The sequence below is a fragment of the Morchella sextelata genome (genome assembly GCF_020137385.1).
Source record: "Morchella sextelata strain SCLS chromosome Unknown scls_3, whole genome shotgun sequence".
Taxonomy (NCBI): Eukaryota; Fungi; Ascomycota; class Pezizomycetes; order Pezizales; family Morchellaceae; genus Morchella; species Morchella sextelata.
This window is the reverse complement of record NW_025408618.1, coordinates 2,910,919-2,927,999: the sequence shown is the minus strand read 5'-3', so window position 1 is coordinate 2,927,999 and position 17,081 is coordinate 2,910,919. Positions and strand designations below refer to the sequence as shown.

The 17,081-nt window shown below is 48.4% G+C and overlaps 5 protein-coding genes across 5 annotated transcripts; all 5 read left to right on the top strand.

The window, feature by feature from the left end:
- Positions 1-221: 221 nt before the first annotated feature.
- Positions 222-731, top strand: H6S33_009594 (uncharacterized protein; the record flags this gene model as incomplete). The annotated part of the gene is made up of 1 exon (XM_044841006.1): positions 222-731. The coding sequence occupies one exon, from the start codon at positions 222-224 to the stop codon at positions 729-731; it is 510 nt and encodes a 169-aa protein (XP_044698409.1).
- Positions 732-1,105: 374 nt separating this feature from the next.
- H6S33_009593 (uncharacterized protein) lies at positions 1,106-3,172 on the top strand (the record flags this gene model as incomplete). Its single annotated transcript, XM_044841005.1, has 1 exon — positions 1,106-3,172. The coding sequence occupies one exon, from the start codon at positions 1,106-1,108 to the stop codon at positions 3,170-3,172; it is 2,067 nt and encodes a 688-aa protein (XP_044698408.1).
- Positions 3,173-3,289: 117 nt separating this feature from the next.
- Positions 3,290-4,366, top strand: H6S33_009592 (uncharacterized protein; the record flags this gene model as incomplete). The annotated part of the gene is made up of 1 exon (XM_044841004.1): positions 3,290-4,366. One exon carries the CDS (start codon positions 3,290-3,292, stop codon positions 4,364-4,366), a length of 1,077 nt encoding a protein of 358 aa, XP_044698407.1.
- A 6,788-nt stretch (positions 4,367-11,154) lies between these two features.
- On the top strand, positions 11,155-13,185 carry H6S33_009591 (uncharacterized protein; the record flags this gene model as incomplete). Its single annotated transcript, XM_044841003.1, has 1 exon — positions 11,155-13,185. One exon carries the CDS (start codon positions 11,155-11,157, stop codon positions 13,183-13,185), a length of 2,031 nt encoding a protein of 676 aa, XP_044698406.1.
- Positions 13,186-13,262: 77 nt separating this feature from the next.
- On the top strand, positions 13,263-16,820 carry H6S33_009590 (uncharacterized protein; the record flags this gene model as incomplete). The annotated part of the gene is made up of 1 exon (XM_044841002.1): positions 13,263-16,820. One exon carries the CDS (start codon positions 13,263-13,265, stop codon positions 16,818-16,820), a length of 3,558 nt encoding a protein of 1,185 aa, XP_044698405.1.
- Between the last annotated feature and the right edge of the window lie 261 nt (positions 16,821-17,081).

Genomic DNA, 17,081 nt, shown 5'->3' with positions numbered 1-17,081 from the left:
TCCGCGAGTGTGGTCAAGAGTTGATATTAGCATACAGAGGGTATTGGGGTATCTACTAGCCTTTCTCTCACTCCCGTAAATGCTTGGCATGCCCGTAACAGCTACCAAATGAAATCCGGGAGCGCCACTCACGCTTCGATCCAACCGATTACGACTCCAAGTACATCCAACAGCTGGAACGAGCCGGCAAGGCTCATGAGGCTTATCAAGGGCAGATGAAGATGTTGGGGAAAGCGGAGTCGAGAGGAAGGGAGACGAATAATGGTGGGAACTCGCGGCACAAGGAGAAGGGGTTTAAGATCAAGGGGAGGGCTCAGACTGAGGAGAAAGAAAAAGGGCAAGATAAGAAGAGCACTAGCAAGAACAAGTCGGGGAATAAGCCGATATACCACGACTACGACGAAGCCACCAAAGGAGTTCCACAGCCGGTCCGAGAACAGCGAAAGACCAATGGAGCCTGTGTGCGATGTGGCCGAAAGGGTCATCTTTGGAAGTGGTGTCGTTCAGATGCTAACAGCAGTGCATCTATCTCCTCTTTCTCCAGAAAGCGTACCCGCGATGACGATGGCGACCACGATATGGAACCACCGGAACCCCAACCTCAGAGAAAGCGAATGAGGCACCGTGCTAGGAAACCGGCTGCGACGGCTGCTGCGGAGTACACCAGTGGGCAAGCGTTTGTGCGAGAACGCGGATCGGAATCTGAGATGGATTTCGACGAGGATTTTTAAAAGGGGACTCTGATGAGTCAGGTCAGGAGTATCCCCAGATTGCTATGTTATCACTGACGGAAAACAACAAAAAAAATATGAAAAGAAAAAGGCAGGAAGGGAGAGCGTCCCAACCGGAGAAAAAACAGAAAATTTTGGAGGAACCTATTCATGGTCCTCGACCTATCGTTAATCAGTTCCTTTGTTTTGCGGAAAAATGTTTACCTTGTAAGGTGTTATTGGATACTGGTGCAACTGGTCCTGTTTTGTCTGCTGTTTTTGTTGATAGTTTTGAGGTCCCGAAGGTGAAACGAGACGTCCCGGCCCGGGTATTTGGATTTACGGGAGAAGTCATGAAGGGCACGGGACACGCCTTTACACAACCATTAATTATAATGTCAAGGGGGCATCAAACACAGTTGTCATTCGAGATTGCCCCTCTCCCACTTGGCATCGATGCAATATTACCGAACTGGTGGTTGAAAGAACATAAGCCGGTTATAGGGGCAAATGGGGAAGTTTCCTATGATGGTGTTAACTGTAAGAGTCGATGCTTCACTGACAAGGAACCTCAAATAGAAATGGACCAGGGTGTACTGGATGATCCGGAAGCCCAATTCATCGGTAGCATCTGTCTCTTGGAAGATGAATCGGTCAACCTCCGCGAGACTCTCCCCTCTTGGCTCCATGGGTTCCTTAAAGTCTTCCTACCATCGGAAGCAGATAAATTACCACCGCATGGATCTTACGACCATGCGATAGATCTTGAACCAGGAAAGCAGCCGCCATGGGGACCCGTTTACTCCCTATCCGAAGTCGAGCTGAAGGTGCTTCGGGAGTACCTGGACAAAATGTTGCGACTGGGAAAGATTAGGCCCAGCAAATCCCCAGCAGGAGCCCCAATCCTATTTGTGAAGAAGAAGGACGGTAGTCTGCGACTTTGCGTTGACTACCGTGGACTTAACCGCGTGTCCATTAAGAATAGGTATCCTCTACCACTTATGGACGAGCTGCGAGATCGAGTAGCAGGCGCGGTTATCTTCTCGAAGATTGACCTGAAAGAAGGTTACAACCTCATTAGGATCAAAGACGGTGACGAGTGGAAGACAGCCTTCCGTACGCGGTATGGACATTTTGAGTACCTCGTCATGCCTTTTGGGCTGGCAAATGCGCCGGCGACCTTCCAGAACATGATGAATGATGCGCTGAGGGAATTCTTGGATCAAGGTGTAGTAGTATACCTTGATGATATCCTAATATATAGCAAGTCTCGGGAGGAGCACAGAGAGTTGGTCGGCAAAGTCCTTAGTAGGCTACAAGAATACAACCTGGTCGCCAACCCGAAGAAATCGTTCTTCGAGCTCACTGAAATCGAGTTTCTCGGATACATCCTTGCCCCAGCAGGCGTCACCATGGCGCTGGATAAGGTCATGTCTGTTACGAATTGGCAAGCCCCGCGTAGCGTTAAGGAAGTACAGATCTTCATGGGCTTTGCCAACTTCTACAGAAGGTTTATCCACAATTTCTCCGGGGTCTGTAAACCCATTACCGATTGTCTTAGGGGTGATGCTAAGAACTTTGTCTGGTCTATGACGGCCCAAGCAGCCTTCGAAAAACTCAAAACCCTGTTTACGTCTGCGCCGATCTTGGTACACTTCTCTCCAGATCGCCAGACTATCGTGGAAACGGACGCAAGTGATTTTGCTATCGCCGCAATTCTATCCCAGGTTATTGACGGAAAGACTCACCCTGTTGCCTTCTATTCTCGAAAACTTAACCCAGCGGAACTCAACTACGACGTCTGGGATAAGGAGATGTTGGGAATTGTGTCAGCCTTTAAGCAATGGCGTCACTACCTCGAAGGACCTAGCCGAACGGTTCTCGTATATACGGATCACAAGAACTTGGAATATTTTTCAACAACCAAGGTTCTTAACCGACGACAGGCAAGGTGGGCTGAATCTTTGGCGGAATTTGACTTCAAGATTATTTACCGCCCGGGAACCAAAAATGGGAAGGCAGATGCACTATCGCGACGGCCGGAGTACCGTCCTGAAGGGGGAGGCACGCTTGGGAAACAGCCGATAGACAGGTTCTTTAAGCCCGGGCAGTTGGCGGAGGAAGAGTTTGTGGTATCAGCGGTGTCGCTTGCCTCCAAGGGAGTGACTGACTGGTCTAAGAACTTTCTTGATCATGTCAGGCAGGCGGCATCGGGAGACCCGACATGGGTAGGAATGAAAGAGAGAGTTGAGCAAGGGGAGAAGCTGGGGGAATTGAAGGATATCGCTGAGAAAGACGGGCTACTCTTCTATAAGAACCGACTCTATATTCCGGCAGACGACCGTATCAAGATCCGAATCGCACAGGCAGAACACGATTCGAAGGTGGCAGGACACTTTGGACAAGACAAAACTTTGGAACTTATTACGCGCAACTTCTATTGGCCAAAAATGAACGAGTAGATTGATGATTACGTTCGGTCATGTGACGAGTGCCAGCGCAACAAACCCAGCCGCCATAAGAAATACGGCGCGCTTCTACCACTGTCCACGCCACATTCTGTCTGGCAATCGATATCAATGGACTTCGTCGTGCAGTTACCGGAATCAAAGGGATACAACCAAATCTGGGTAGTAGTCGATAGGTTCTCGAAGATGTCGCACTTCATCCCCCTAGTAGCAGAAACGACCGCGCAGGATCTAGCGAAGATATTCCTCGGTCAAATCTGGCGACTCCATGGGCTGCCTCTTGATATAGTTTCCGACAGGGACGCCAAGTTTACTTCAAGCTTTTGGGCATCCCTTATGGAATTGTTGGACGTGAGGATAAGAATGAGTACGGCTTTCCACCCTCAGACCGATGGGCAAACAGAGCGAGTCAACCAAACCCTCGAGCATTACCTACGAGCGTTCTGTAATTACGAGCAAGATGATTGGGCAGAGCTACTCCCGTTGGCGGAGTATGCTTACAACAACTCGGTTACCACCGCCACGGGTCAATCTCCGTTCTATACCAATTACGGTTATAACCCAAGAACCATCTGGCCGACGGAAGCCGAAGTGGTCAACCCAACCAGTGACCTGTACGCTCACTTCATCCGAGGAGTTCATGATTCTGCTCTCGCTCGCTTAACAGACACCAGGGAGAAGATGGGGAAATACTATGATCGGAAAAGGGACGAACCGCCTAACTTCAAGGTGGGAGACATGGTTATGCTCAATGCGACCAATATCAAGACACGTCGCTCAACCAAGAAACTCGATCATAAGAAACTAGGCCCGTTCAAAATCATCCGACTAGCTGGAAAACGAGCCTGTGAATTGGAACTGCCACCACAAGTCAAAATTCATAACGTGTTCCATATTGAACTCTTGGAACGGTATCGACAGAGCAGTATTCCAGGCCGAGAACAACGTCCCCCAACTCCCGAAGAGGTCGATAAGGAAGGAGAGGTGCTGTACGAAGTGGAAAGTATTGTGGGAAGCCGGAAGAGCAGAAGAGGATTAGTGGAATACCTGGTGAAATGGCGGGGCTATTCGATGAGTGATTGCACTTACCAAGTCATGGACGTGATGAACAAGGACGTACTCGATCTAGTCCGTGACTTTCATCGAAGGAACCCCAAGGCCGTGAAGGACCAACGCCTGAGACTATAGAGATACCCCACGGGGCTAAGTCCTTCCCCTCCACAGACACCGCGGGTGATATGTGGAGCAGGTTTACTGGAACCATAGTCTGTCAGAAGATGTCCCGAGACGTGACACCCTGGAAGGGGGGTAAGCTGTTACGGGCATGCCAAGTATTTACGGGAGTGAGAGAAAGGCTAGTAGATACCCCAATACCCTCTAATACTAATGGCAACACCACTATCAACTCCGGTTCGCATCCACGAGGTGCGGTGCGATCAATATGCGACCAAATGCGGAGTTGCGGTTTTCCTAGTTAAAAAACACGTTTTCGACCCCAATAATAACCCCCGGAGCGTCAAACCACCGGAGGGGAGTGTTTTGGTACCGGTGGATATATGAGGGACAGTTGGAATCAATCGGATCGAAGATCGGACCGCTCGGAGCGAATCGGCGCAAGCTGCCAGCCGACCGAGTACCTATCGGCAGTACCTGTGGGCATGAGAGGACTCTGCTATGTGGGAAAGCGATGTGGGAAGAGGCCTGAGTAGGTAGCCTTGCCGTCCGAGACCTCTGAATAGCCGACGCTGACGATTATCCACCAGACGGCCGATGGAGAAGAAACATCGACAGGGAAACGTGCATTAGAGTGGATAAATAGGTTGAGGGGTTTCAGCGGCTTTAGGAGTTTGGGTTACGGACTTAGGAGTTAAATATTCTTGGTTGTTTTTCAGGGTCTCGGGCATGCCCCGAGTGTATTCTGTATTATTAGTAGACTGGGTCCTCGAGACATAAGCGAGGGATATAAATACTGTGTCATTCACTGACTAGCCAAACCATCATCGGCGAAATCAGAGTCTTAACAATATAAATCGTTGATACGCGAGTTACAACTTTATTTGACTATACTTTTGGAATTACTTTACTCTATCGTGGCTTCGAACTCTACCTGAACTATTACGTCGAAGATGGTCGAACATCAAACGCTAACTCTAGTGAATCTTTGTTGATAACGTAGCTCGCGGGGCCCGTATCGGATCAAGGAGAATCATACTCGACGTTGACTGAAGAGACCTTGGAGACTTCTACCTTTGTAGCTGTTAGCTGAACTCTGAGCTCTGCGTAGTGTACTCTTGTGGTCTGGTACGCATCCCTCACAGGAAGTCTACAATAAGCGAAAGCTCTACAGCAATGATTAAGCTTACACCTGAGTGGTAGCTCATTCATGCAGGTCCTCGGTTGTGTGGCAACCAAGGCTGCAGGTGTTACAAAGGCTTTGACTAAGGGTGGTTGCCTTGGGTATCGGAAACACCTGCTGACGCTTAGAGAAAAGCGGGGTAGCGGTGGTATTGTTTCCGGTACTGAGGAGAGGCCCACCGGAACTTAGTAAGGAGTTAGGAGCAGAGAACAGAGGCCTTCGGAGTATAAGTACTCAGGTTCATTCTCGCCCTTCAGTCCTGTTCTCTCCAGTCTTCATCAGAAAGAAAAAACCAAGTTCTTATTGGTAGCAGAGCCCTTAAAGATTATTGAGTTCTAGCGATAGTATCTTTGAATAATCTGCAACCTGATTGTCTATCTTGCACGGCCGTCTCTATTCTACTCTATTCTATTTCTCTTAGAAGAGACCCTCGTTACAGATAGTATCTTTGAATAATCTGCAACCTGATTGTCTATCTTGCACGGCCGTGTCTATTCTACTTTATTCTATTTCTCTTAGAAGAGATCCCCATTACAGTTATGTGGGAAAGCGATATGGGAAGAGGCCTGAGTAGGTAGCCTTGCCGTCCGAGACCTACGAGCAGCCGACACTGACGATTATCCATCAGACGGCCGATGGAGAAGAAACATTGACAGGGAAACGTGCATTAGAATGGGTAAATAGCTTGAGGGGTTTCAGCGGACTTAGGAGTTTGGGTTACGGACTTAGGAGTTAAATCTTCTTGGTTGTTTTTCAGGGTCTCGGGCAGGCCCTGAGTGTATTCTGTATTATTAGTAGACTGGGTCCTCGAGACATACGCGAGTTACAACTCTATTTGACTATACTATTCAAAATACTTTACTCTATTGTGACTTCGTACTCTACCTGAATTCTTACGTCGAAGACGGTCGAGTCCCATCCGCTAACTCTAGTGAATCTTTGTTAATAAGGTAGCTCGCGGGGCCCGTATCAGATCGAGGAGATTCATACTCGACGTTGACTGAAGAGACCTTACAGACTTCTACTATCACGGGGACTATAGGCGATAGACTGTGGTGCCAAGGAATACAACCTAGATAATGACGTAGACGTGGATGTAGACGTAAAGGTATACTTTGACTATGGGCTATGGGATGGCTCTACCTGGTATGATAAACCGGTTGGAGCCCTATGACGTAGTGCGAACAAAGAATAGTATTCGTGGAATAAATACAGAGGTTGCGTAAAGAAGAAAGGAAAGAAAAGGAAACAGAGGAAAGCCGAAACAACGCCCCTTTATATATCCAGACCTCAACCCACGATGACTCATCTTCTCGCATAACAGAAACAGAAAGAACATAATAGAAACCCGCTTAACAAATCCCACACACACACTACACAATCCTTCCTTTACATACTCTAACACTTCGCATAACCGAAACGTATGGCTGCCGTTACAGACCACTCCCCCTCTAAAACCTACCTCCTGGTAGGCTTAGGCTTCCGTGGGTAATGTTCGTGGAATCGTTTAACAATATCGGGCGAATGTTCGATGTCCGACAATGGTTGCCAAGAAGCTTCATCATACCCGACATACTTCACTAGATATTTGAATTTCCCCCGGTGCTTCCTCGAATCCAAAATATCTTCAACCTCCCACTCCTCTTGTGCTTCGATTTCAACTGGGAGTGGAGGTAGTTGTTTCTGACCGGGCAAGGGATCATTGGCTGCGGGCGACAATAACGAAGCGTGGAATACCGGATGAATTTTCATTGACCGAGGAAGTTCCAACTCATAAGCATAGGGATTGACAATGCGCTTAACGTTATAAGGTCCAATACGTTTCCAGTCGAATTTCTTAGAAGGTCGCTTTGTTAGAATATGACGGGTCGATAGGAAAACCTTATCTCCTAAATGGTATCGAGGAGCTGGAGTTCGATTCCTATTGGCTGATTCTTCTTATATCCTTTGCGCTCGAAACATCTCTTCTCTTAAGAAATCCACTACATCCTTCATCTCCCTTGCAATACGGTTCGCTTGATCCTCCGCCGTCGTTCGACCATGTTCCAAAGGGCCAAAAGTCATTCTTGGATTTCTTCCTGAATTGGCATAGAACGGGGAGACCTTTGTTGTTTCGGAAGCATGGTTGTTCGTCGCGAATTCAGCCATTGGTAGCATTCGAGCCCAATCATCTTGTTGGTAGGAAACATAACTTCGGAGGTACTGTTCCATTACGGCATTAATTCTTTCCGTTTGTCCATCCGTTTGAGGGTGGAATGCGGTAGAGAATTTTGGTGATATTTCCAATCGATCACAAAGCGACCTCCAGAATTCTGCAACGAACTGTGTTCCTCGATCGGATACAATGGTATCCGGTAATCCATGCAGTTTCCAAACGTTATCGATATACAACCTCGCCACTTCCCTTGAATCTGCCTCTTTAGTCGTCGTATTAGATGTCGCATCTTGGTTAATCTATCCACCACAACTAAGATTGCATCGTATCCATCGCTCTCAGGAAGATCAGTAACAAAATCCATTGATATATCCGTCCACGGTCCCTCAGGTATCAGCATAGGTCGGAGTGCTCCGTAAGTTGCATTGCGTGGTGCCTTGCTACGGGCACACACATCGCAATTCCTAACGTATTGATCAAAATATTTTCGCATTTGTGGCCAATAATATTCTCGGTTTAGAAGTTCCAATGTCTTTGCTCTACCCGGATGTCCTACAGATGGTTTGTCATGGTGTTCTTTTAAAAGTCTCAGTCGAAGGTCATCATCGTCTGATACATATAGCATGCCTCGATAAAGTAGCCGACCGTTGTTATCTTCCATACATTCGGCAAGCGAAATTTTATTTGAGTGGCGAATGCCATTCCGAAGCATATTGAGGACCTTGTTTGGGAAACTATCCACTTGGTAAGCTTTTGAAAATAACTCCTCTACAGTGGACGCTCCTTCAGCGGATTCATTTGACAAAGAACCCGCGAACAAACTTAGCTTGGTATCCAAATCTTTTCGCTTCAAAATCACTTGACTCTGATGCATCAACCGTTCATCCCCCTCTTTAGATAGGTCACCTGACCTTCTAGTCAATGCATCTGGTTTTGTTCCTTGTTTTCCTGGCTGAAATTGTATAACGAAATCAAAGCGTGAAAGAAATTCGGACCAACGGGCTTGTCGACGATTTAACAATTTTGTTGTCATAAAATATTCAAGATTCCGATGATCACTAAGAACTTCAATTGGAAATTGAGCTCCCTCTAGGTGATGTCGCCATTCTTCGAAGCATCGTATAATTGCTAAAAGTTCTTGGTCATAGATTTCGTAGTTGCACTCTGCAGGAGAGTGTTTCTTGGAGAAGAAAGCGACTGGATGTAGGATTCCTTCATTGTCACGTTGAGATAGGATTCCTGCTGAAACATAGTCGGATGCACCGGTTTCTATCACAATTTTTCGATCCGACTTGAAATGAGCTAGTATCGGTGCCGTTGTAAACATCTTTTTCAAAGTTTGAAATGCTTCTGTTACGGGCATGCCAAGCATTTACAGGAGTGAGAGAAAGGCTAGTAGATACCCCAAATCCCTCTGTACGCTAAAAGCAACTCTTGACCACACTCGCGGAGTGTGGTGCGACCAAATTACGACCAAAAACCCAGAGTCATAAAAAACACGTTTTCGACCCCAATAATAACCCCCGGAGCGTCAAACCACCGGAAGGGAGTGTTTTGGTACCGGTGGATATATGAGGGACAGCTGGAATCAATCGGATCGAAGATCGGACCGCTCGGAGCGAATCGGCGCAAGCTGCCAGCCGACCGAGTACCTATCGGCGGTACCTGTGGGCATGAGAGGACTCTGCTATGTGGGAAAGCGATGTGGGAAGAGGCCTGAGTAGGTAGCCTTGCCGTCCGAGACCTCCGAATAGCCGACACTGACGATTATCCACCAGACGGCCGATGGAGAAGAAACATCGACAGGGAAACGTGCATTAGAGTGGATAAATAGGTTGAGGGGTTTCAGCGGATTTAGGAGTTTGGGTTACGGACTTAGGAGTTAAATGTTCTTGGTTGTTTTTCAGGGTCTCGGGCATGCCCCGAGTGTATTCTGTATTATTAGTAGACTGGGTCCTCGAGACATAAGCGAGGGATATAAATACTGTGTCATTCACTGACTAGCCAAACTATCATCGGCGAAATCAGAGTCTTAACAATATAAATCGTTGATACGCGAGTTACAACCTTATTTGACTATACTTTTGAAATTACTTTACTCTATCGTGGCTTCGAACTCTACCTGAACTATTACGTCGAAGACGGTCGAATCCTATACGCTAACTCTAGTGAATCTTTGTTGATAACGTAGCTCGCGGGGCCCGTATCGGATCAAGGAGAATCATACTCGACGTTGACTGAAGAGACCTTGGAGACTTCTACCTTTGTAGCTGTTAGCCGAACTCTGAGCTCTGCGTAGTGTACTCTTATGGTCTGGTACGCATCCCTCACAGTATATTGTTACTCACAAGTTCACTTGGAGTAACGAAGTCACCTCAAAAGAAAAGAACTATCACCGTTATCCCTGTTACGGGCATGCCAAGCATTTACGGGAGTGAGAGAAAGGCTAGTAGATACCCCAAATCGCTCTGTACGCTAAAAGCAACTCTTGACCACACTCGCGGAGTGTGGTGCGACCAAATTACGACCAAAAACCCAGAGTCATAAAAAACACGTTTTCGACCCCAATAATAACCCCCGGAGCGTCAAACCACCGGAAGGGAGTGTTTTGGTACCGGTGGATATATGAGGGACAGCTGGAATCAATCGGATCGAAGATCGGACCGCTCGGAGCGAATCGGCGCAAGCTGCCAGCCGACCGAGTACCTATCGGCGGTACCTGTGGGCATGAGAGGACTCTGCTATGTGGGAAAGCGATGTGGGAAGAGGCCTGAGTAGGTAGCCTTGCCGTCCGAGACCTCCGAATAACCGACACTGACGATTATCCACCAGACGGCCGATGGAGAAGAAACATCGACAGGGAAACGTGCATTAGAGTGGATAAATAGGTTGAGGGGTTTCAGCGGCTTTAGGAGTTTGGGTACGGACTTAGGAGTTAAAAGTTCTTGGTTGTTTTTCAGGGTCTCGGGCATGTCCCGAGTGTATTCTGTATTATTAGTAGATTGGGTCCTCGAGACATAAGCGAGGGATATAAATACTGTGTCATTCACTGACTAGCCTGACCATCATCGGCGAAATCAGAGTCTTAACAATATAAATCGTTGATACGCGAGTTACAACTTTATTTGAATATACTTTTGGAATTACTTTACTCTATCGTGACTTCGAACTCTACCTGAACTATTACATCGAAGACGGTCGAATACTATACGCTAACTCTAGTGAATCGTTGTTGATAACGTAGCTCGCGGGGCCCGTATCGGATCAAGGAGAATCATACTCGACGTTGACTGAAGAGACCTTGGAGACTTCTACCTTTGTAGCTGTTAGCGGAACTCTGAGCTCTGCGTAGTGTACTCTTGTGGTCTGGTACGCATCCCTCACAGTATATTGTTACTCACAAGTTCACTTGGAGTAACGAAGTCACCTTAAAGAAAAGAACTATCATCGTTATCCCCTATCACAATGACTACCCGAAGGGATAATTACTTCATAGATACCTCGGCCGTAACTGAGGAGGCCGGAGGAGAAGATTCTATGGTGATATCAAGGGCTGCTAGCCCAGACCCCCTACTTACGGGAGGACCCTCTACAACAACTAGGCAATCGAGTAAACGCTCTGCTCAAGCCCAGTTCGTGAGGAATATGCAGGAGTTTTTGGATACCCATGAGGCACAAATGAGGTATCTTGGTGCAGCTGGACAGGCCGTTTGGCAGCAGCTACAAAATCTCCAGGAACAAGTCCAAGGGAGTGGACAAATCCTGGATAAGAAAGTACGGCAAGAAGCCATTGCTCAAAAGCAACATCTGGAATCGCTCTTTGAACTCGTCTCCAGTGTCCAACAAGTACATGAAGCTGCACGAGCCGCCGACCACAAGGTTCTGGAACAAAGTCATCTGCAAACCCAGAACCAGTTACAGGAGGCGGAGCGACAACTGAGGATGGTAAGAGAAGAGCGAGAGCAGGAAAAGGGGGAGCAACGAGCTTGGTTTGCGGAATTCAAGCGGTCCGATGCGGAAAGAAACCAACGGATAGCCGAGATGGAGGAACTACTGCGACAACATCTGTCAGTAGCACCTTCTGTGGCAAGTGCTCCCTTAGATCCTAATGCACCCCGAACGGTTCCTGTTGGCAATGGCAAGAAACCCGAAAATGCTGGCCCAGTAGGAGGAAACGCTGGTCCAGTAGGAAGGAATGGAGGTAGGCAACCGGAGGATGCCGGCCCAGTGCAGGGCAATAATGGCAGAGGACCGGTGGGAGCTGCTCCAGTCGGCGGGAATGGTGGAAATCAACCTCCCCAGAACCCACCAAGAGGAAACGCTGGGGGAGATCCAGAACCTTCCGACGATGATGACGACGATAACAGCGAATGGTCGCACGGTCGGAAGAATTGGAGAATGAACCGAGGCGGAAATCGGAATTCGGCACCGCCTGAAGATGACGATATGGTAGACTCGCTTGCCAAAATACCCTTTGAATTCGATAATGCCAGGAAGCACAACCTGCGGCATTGGCTCATGGAGTGCGAGATCTACTTCGAGCAGAAGCCAAAGAAGTTCCGAACGGACAGAAACAAGGTGCTGTTCGCTGGAACGTATACGTGTGGGTTGGCAAAGGAATGGTTTATGGAGTATATCGAGACCAAGATGCTAGGTCCGGCAGCTGCCGACTACGCTACTTGGACTCGGTTCCGTCAGGAGATCAGGAAACGTTTCTTAAGCACTCAGGAGGCTATGGAGAACGCGATGAAGATGCAGCAGTTTAAGTACTCTGCTAACATCGGAGACTACCTGACGAGAATGGAGATCATGAACCAGCATGCTCAGATGAAAGGAGCATCCTATCGCGCCGCCCTGCTCCAAGGACTACCAAATGAAATTCGAGAGCGCCACTCACGCTTCGATCCAAGCGATGACGACTCCGAGTACATCCAACAGTTGGAACGAGCCGGCAAGGCTCACGAGGCTTATCAAGAGCAGATGAAGATGTTGGGGAAAGCGGAGTCGAGAGGAAGGGAGTCGAATAATGGTGGGAACTCGCGGCAGAAGGAAAAGGGGTTTAAGATCAAGGGAAGGGCTCAGGCTGAGGAGAAAGAAAAAGGGCAAGATAAAAAGAGCACTAGCAAGAACAAGTCGGGAAATAAGCCAATATACCACGACTATGACGAAGCCACCAAAGGAGTTCCACAGCCGGTCCGAGAACAGCGAAAGACCGATGGAGCCTGTGTGCGATGTGGCCGAAAGGGTCATCTTTGGAAGTGGTGTCGTTCAGATGCTAATAGCAGTGCATCTATCTCCTCTTTCTCCCGAAAGCGTACCCGCGATGACGATGGCGACCACGATATGGAACCACCGGAACCCCAACCTCAGAGAAAGCGAATGAGGCACCGTGCTAAGAAGCCGGCTGCAACGGCTGCTGCGGAGTACACCAGTGGGCAAGCGTTTGTGCGAGAACGCGGATCGGAATCTGAGATGGATTTCGATGAGGATTTTTAAAAGGGGACTCTGATGAGTCAGGTCAGGAGTATCCCCAGATTGCTATGTTATCACTGACGGAAAACAACAAAAAAAATATGAAAAGAAAAAGGCAGGAAGGGAGAGCGTCCCAACCGGAGAAAAAACAGAAAATTTTGGAGGAACCTATTCATGGTCCTCGACCTATCGTTAATCAGTTCCTTTGTTTTGCGGAAAAATGTTTACCTTGTAAGGTGTTGTTGGATACTGGTGCAACTGGTCCTGTTTTGTCTGCTGTTTTTGTTGATAGTTTTGAGGTCCCGAAGGTGAAACGAGACGTCCCGGCCCGGGTATTTGGATTTACGGGAGAAGTTATGAAGGGCACGGGACACGCCTTTACACAACCATTAATTATAATGTCAAGGGGGCATCAAACACAGTTATCATTCGAAATCGCCCCTCTCCCACTTGGCATCGATGCAATATTACCGAACTGGTGGTTGAAAGAACATAAGCCGGTTATAGGGTCAAATGGGGAAGTTTCCTACGATGGCGAGAACTGCAAGAGTCGATGCTTCACTGACAAGGAACCTCAAATAGAAATGGACGAGGGTGTACTGGACGATCCGGAGGCCCAATTCATCGGTAGCATTTCTCTTTTGGAAGATGAATCGGTCAACCTCCGTGAGACTCTTCCCTCTTGGCTCCATGGGTTCCTTAAGGTCTTCCTACCATCGGAAGCAGATAAGTTACCACCGCATCGATCCTACGACCATGCAATAGACCTTGAACCAGGGAAGCAGCCACCATGGGGACCCGTTTACTCCCTATCCGAAGTCGAACTGAAGGTGCTTCGGGAGTACCTGGATAAAATGTTGCGATTGGGAAAGATTAGGCCGAGCAAATCCCCGGCAGGAGCCCCAATCCTATTTGTGAAGAAGAAGGACGGTAGTCTACGACTTTGCGTTGACTACCGTGGACTTAACCGCGTGTCCATTAAGAACAGGTATCCGTTACCACTTATGGACGAACTACGAGATCGAGTGGCAGGCGCGGTTATCTTCTCGAAGATTGACCTGAAGGAAGGTTACAACCTCATCAGGATCAAAGACGGCGACGAGTGGAAGACAGCATTCCGTACGCGGTACGGACATTTTGAGTACCTCGTTATGCCTTTTGGGCTGGCAAATGCGCCGGCGACCTTCCAGAATATGATGAATGATGCGCTGAGGGAATTCTTGGATCAAGGTGTAGTAGTATACCTTGATGATATCCTAATATATAGCAAGTCTCGAGAGGAGCACAGAGAGTTGGTCGGCAAAGTCCTTAGTAGGCTACAAGAATACAATCTAGTCGCCAACCCGAAGAAATCGTTCTTCGAGCTCACCGAAATCGAGTTCCTCGGATACATCCTTGCCCCAGCAGGCGTCACCATGGCACTGGATAAGGTCATGTCTGTTACGAATTGGCAAGCTCTGCGCAGCGTTAAAGAAGTACAGATCTTCATGGGCTTTGCCAACTTCTACAGAAGGTTTATCCACAATTTCTCCGGGGTCTGTAAACCCATTACCGATTGTCTTAGGGGTGATGCTAAGAACTTTGTCTGGTCTATGACGGCCCAAGCAGCCTTCGAAAAACTCAAAACCCTATTTACGTCTGCGCCGATCTTGGTACACTTCTCTCCAGATCGCCAGACTATCGTGGAAACGGACGCAAGTGATTTTGCTATCGCCGCAATTCTATCCCAGGTTATTGACGGAAAGACTCACCCTGTTGCCTTTTATTCTCGAAAGCTTAACCCAGCGGAACTCAACTACGACGTCTGGGATAAGGAGATGTTAGGAATTGTGTCGGCCTTTAAGCAATGGCGTCACTACCTCGAAGGACCTAGCCGAACGGTTCTCGTCTACACAGATCATAAGAACTTGGAATATTTTTCAACAACCAAGGTTCTTAACCGACGACAGGCAAGGTGGGCTGAGTCTTTGGCGGAATTTGATTTCAAGATTATTTACCGCCCGGGAACCAAAAATGGGAAGGCAGATGCACTATCGCGACGGCCGGAGTACCGTCCTGAAGGGGGAGGCACGCTTGGGAAACAGCCGATAGACAGGTTCTTTAAGCCCGGACAGTTGGCGGAGGAAGAGTTTGTGGTATCAGCGGTGTCGCTTGCCTCCAAGGGGGTGATTGACTGGTCTAAGAATTTTCTGGATCATGTCAGGCAGGCGGCATCGGGAGACCCGACATGGGTAGGATTGAAAGAGAGAGTTGAGCAAGGGGAGAAGCTGGGGGAATTGAAGGATATTGCTGAGAAAGACGGGCTACTCTTCTATAAGAACCGACTCTACATCCCGGCAGACGACCGTATCAAGATCCGAATCGCACAGGCAGAACACGACTCGAAAGTGGCAGGACACTTTGGACAAGACAAGACACTGGAACTCATCACGCGTAACTTCTATTGGCCAAAAATGAACGAGTGGATTGATGACTACGTTCGGTCATGTGACGAGTGCCAGCGCAATAAACCCAGCCGCCATAAGAAATACGGTGCGCTTCTACCACTGTCCACGCCACATTCTGTCTGGCAATCGATATCAATGGACTTCGTCGTACAGTTGCCGGAATCAAAGGGATACAATCAAATCTGGGTAGTAGTCGATAGGTTCTCGAAGATGTCGCACTTCATTCCCCTAGTAGCAGAAACGACCGCGCAGGATTTAGCGAAGATATTCCTCGGTCAAATATGGCGACTCCATGGGCTGCCTCTCGATATAGTTTCCGACAGGGACGCCAAGTTTACTTCAAGTTTTTGGGCATCCCTTATGGAATTGTTGGATGTGAGGATAAGAATGAGTACGGCTTTTCACCCTCAGACCGACGGGCAAACAGAGCGAGTCAACCAAACCCTCGAGCACTACTTACGAGCGTTTTGTAACTACGAGCAAGATGATTGGGCAGAGCTACTCCCGTTGGCGGAGTATGCTTACAACAACTCGGTTACCACCGCCACGGGCCAATCTCCGTTCTATACCAATTATGGTTACAACCCAAGAACCAACTGGCCGACGGAAGCTGAAGTGGTCAACCCAACCAGTGACTTGTATGCTCACTTTATCCGAGGAGTTCATGATTCCGCTCTCGCTCGCTTAACAGACACCAGGGAGAAGATGGGGAAATACTATGATCGGAAAAGGGACGAACCGCCTAACTTCAAGGTGGGAGATATGGTTATGCTCAATGCGACCAACATCAAGACTCGTCGCTCTACTAAGAAACTCGATCATAAGAAACTCGGCCCGTTCAAAATTGTCCGACTAGCCGGTAAACGAGCGTGCGAACTGGAACTGCCACCGCAAGTCAAAATCCATAACGTGTTCCATATCGAACTCTTGGAACGGTATCGACAGAGCAGTATCCCAGGCCGAGAACAGTTTCCCCCAACTCCCGAAGAGGTCGATAAGGAAGGAGAGGTGCTGTACGAAGTGGAAAGTATCGTGGGGAGCCGGAAAAGTAGAAGAGGATTAGTGGAATACCTGGTGAAATGGCGGGGCTATTCGATGAGTGACTGTACGTATCAAGTCATGGACGCTATGGATGAGGAAGTACTTGACCTTGTCCGCGACTTCCATCGAAGGAACCCCAAGGCCGTGAAGGACCAACGCCTGAGACTATAGAGGTACCCTACGGGGCTAAGTCCTTCCCCTCCACAGACACCGCGGGTGATATGTGGAGCAGGTTTACTGGAACCTTAGTCTGTCAGAAGATGTCCCGAGACGTGACACCCTGGAAGGGGGGTAAGCTGTTACGGGCATGCCAAGCATTTACGGGAGTGAGAGAAAGGCTAGTAGATACCCCAATACCCTCTGTACGCTAATGTCAACTCTTGACCACACTCGCGGAGTGTGGTGCGACCAAATTACGACCAAAAAACCCAG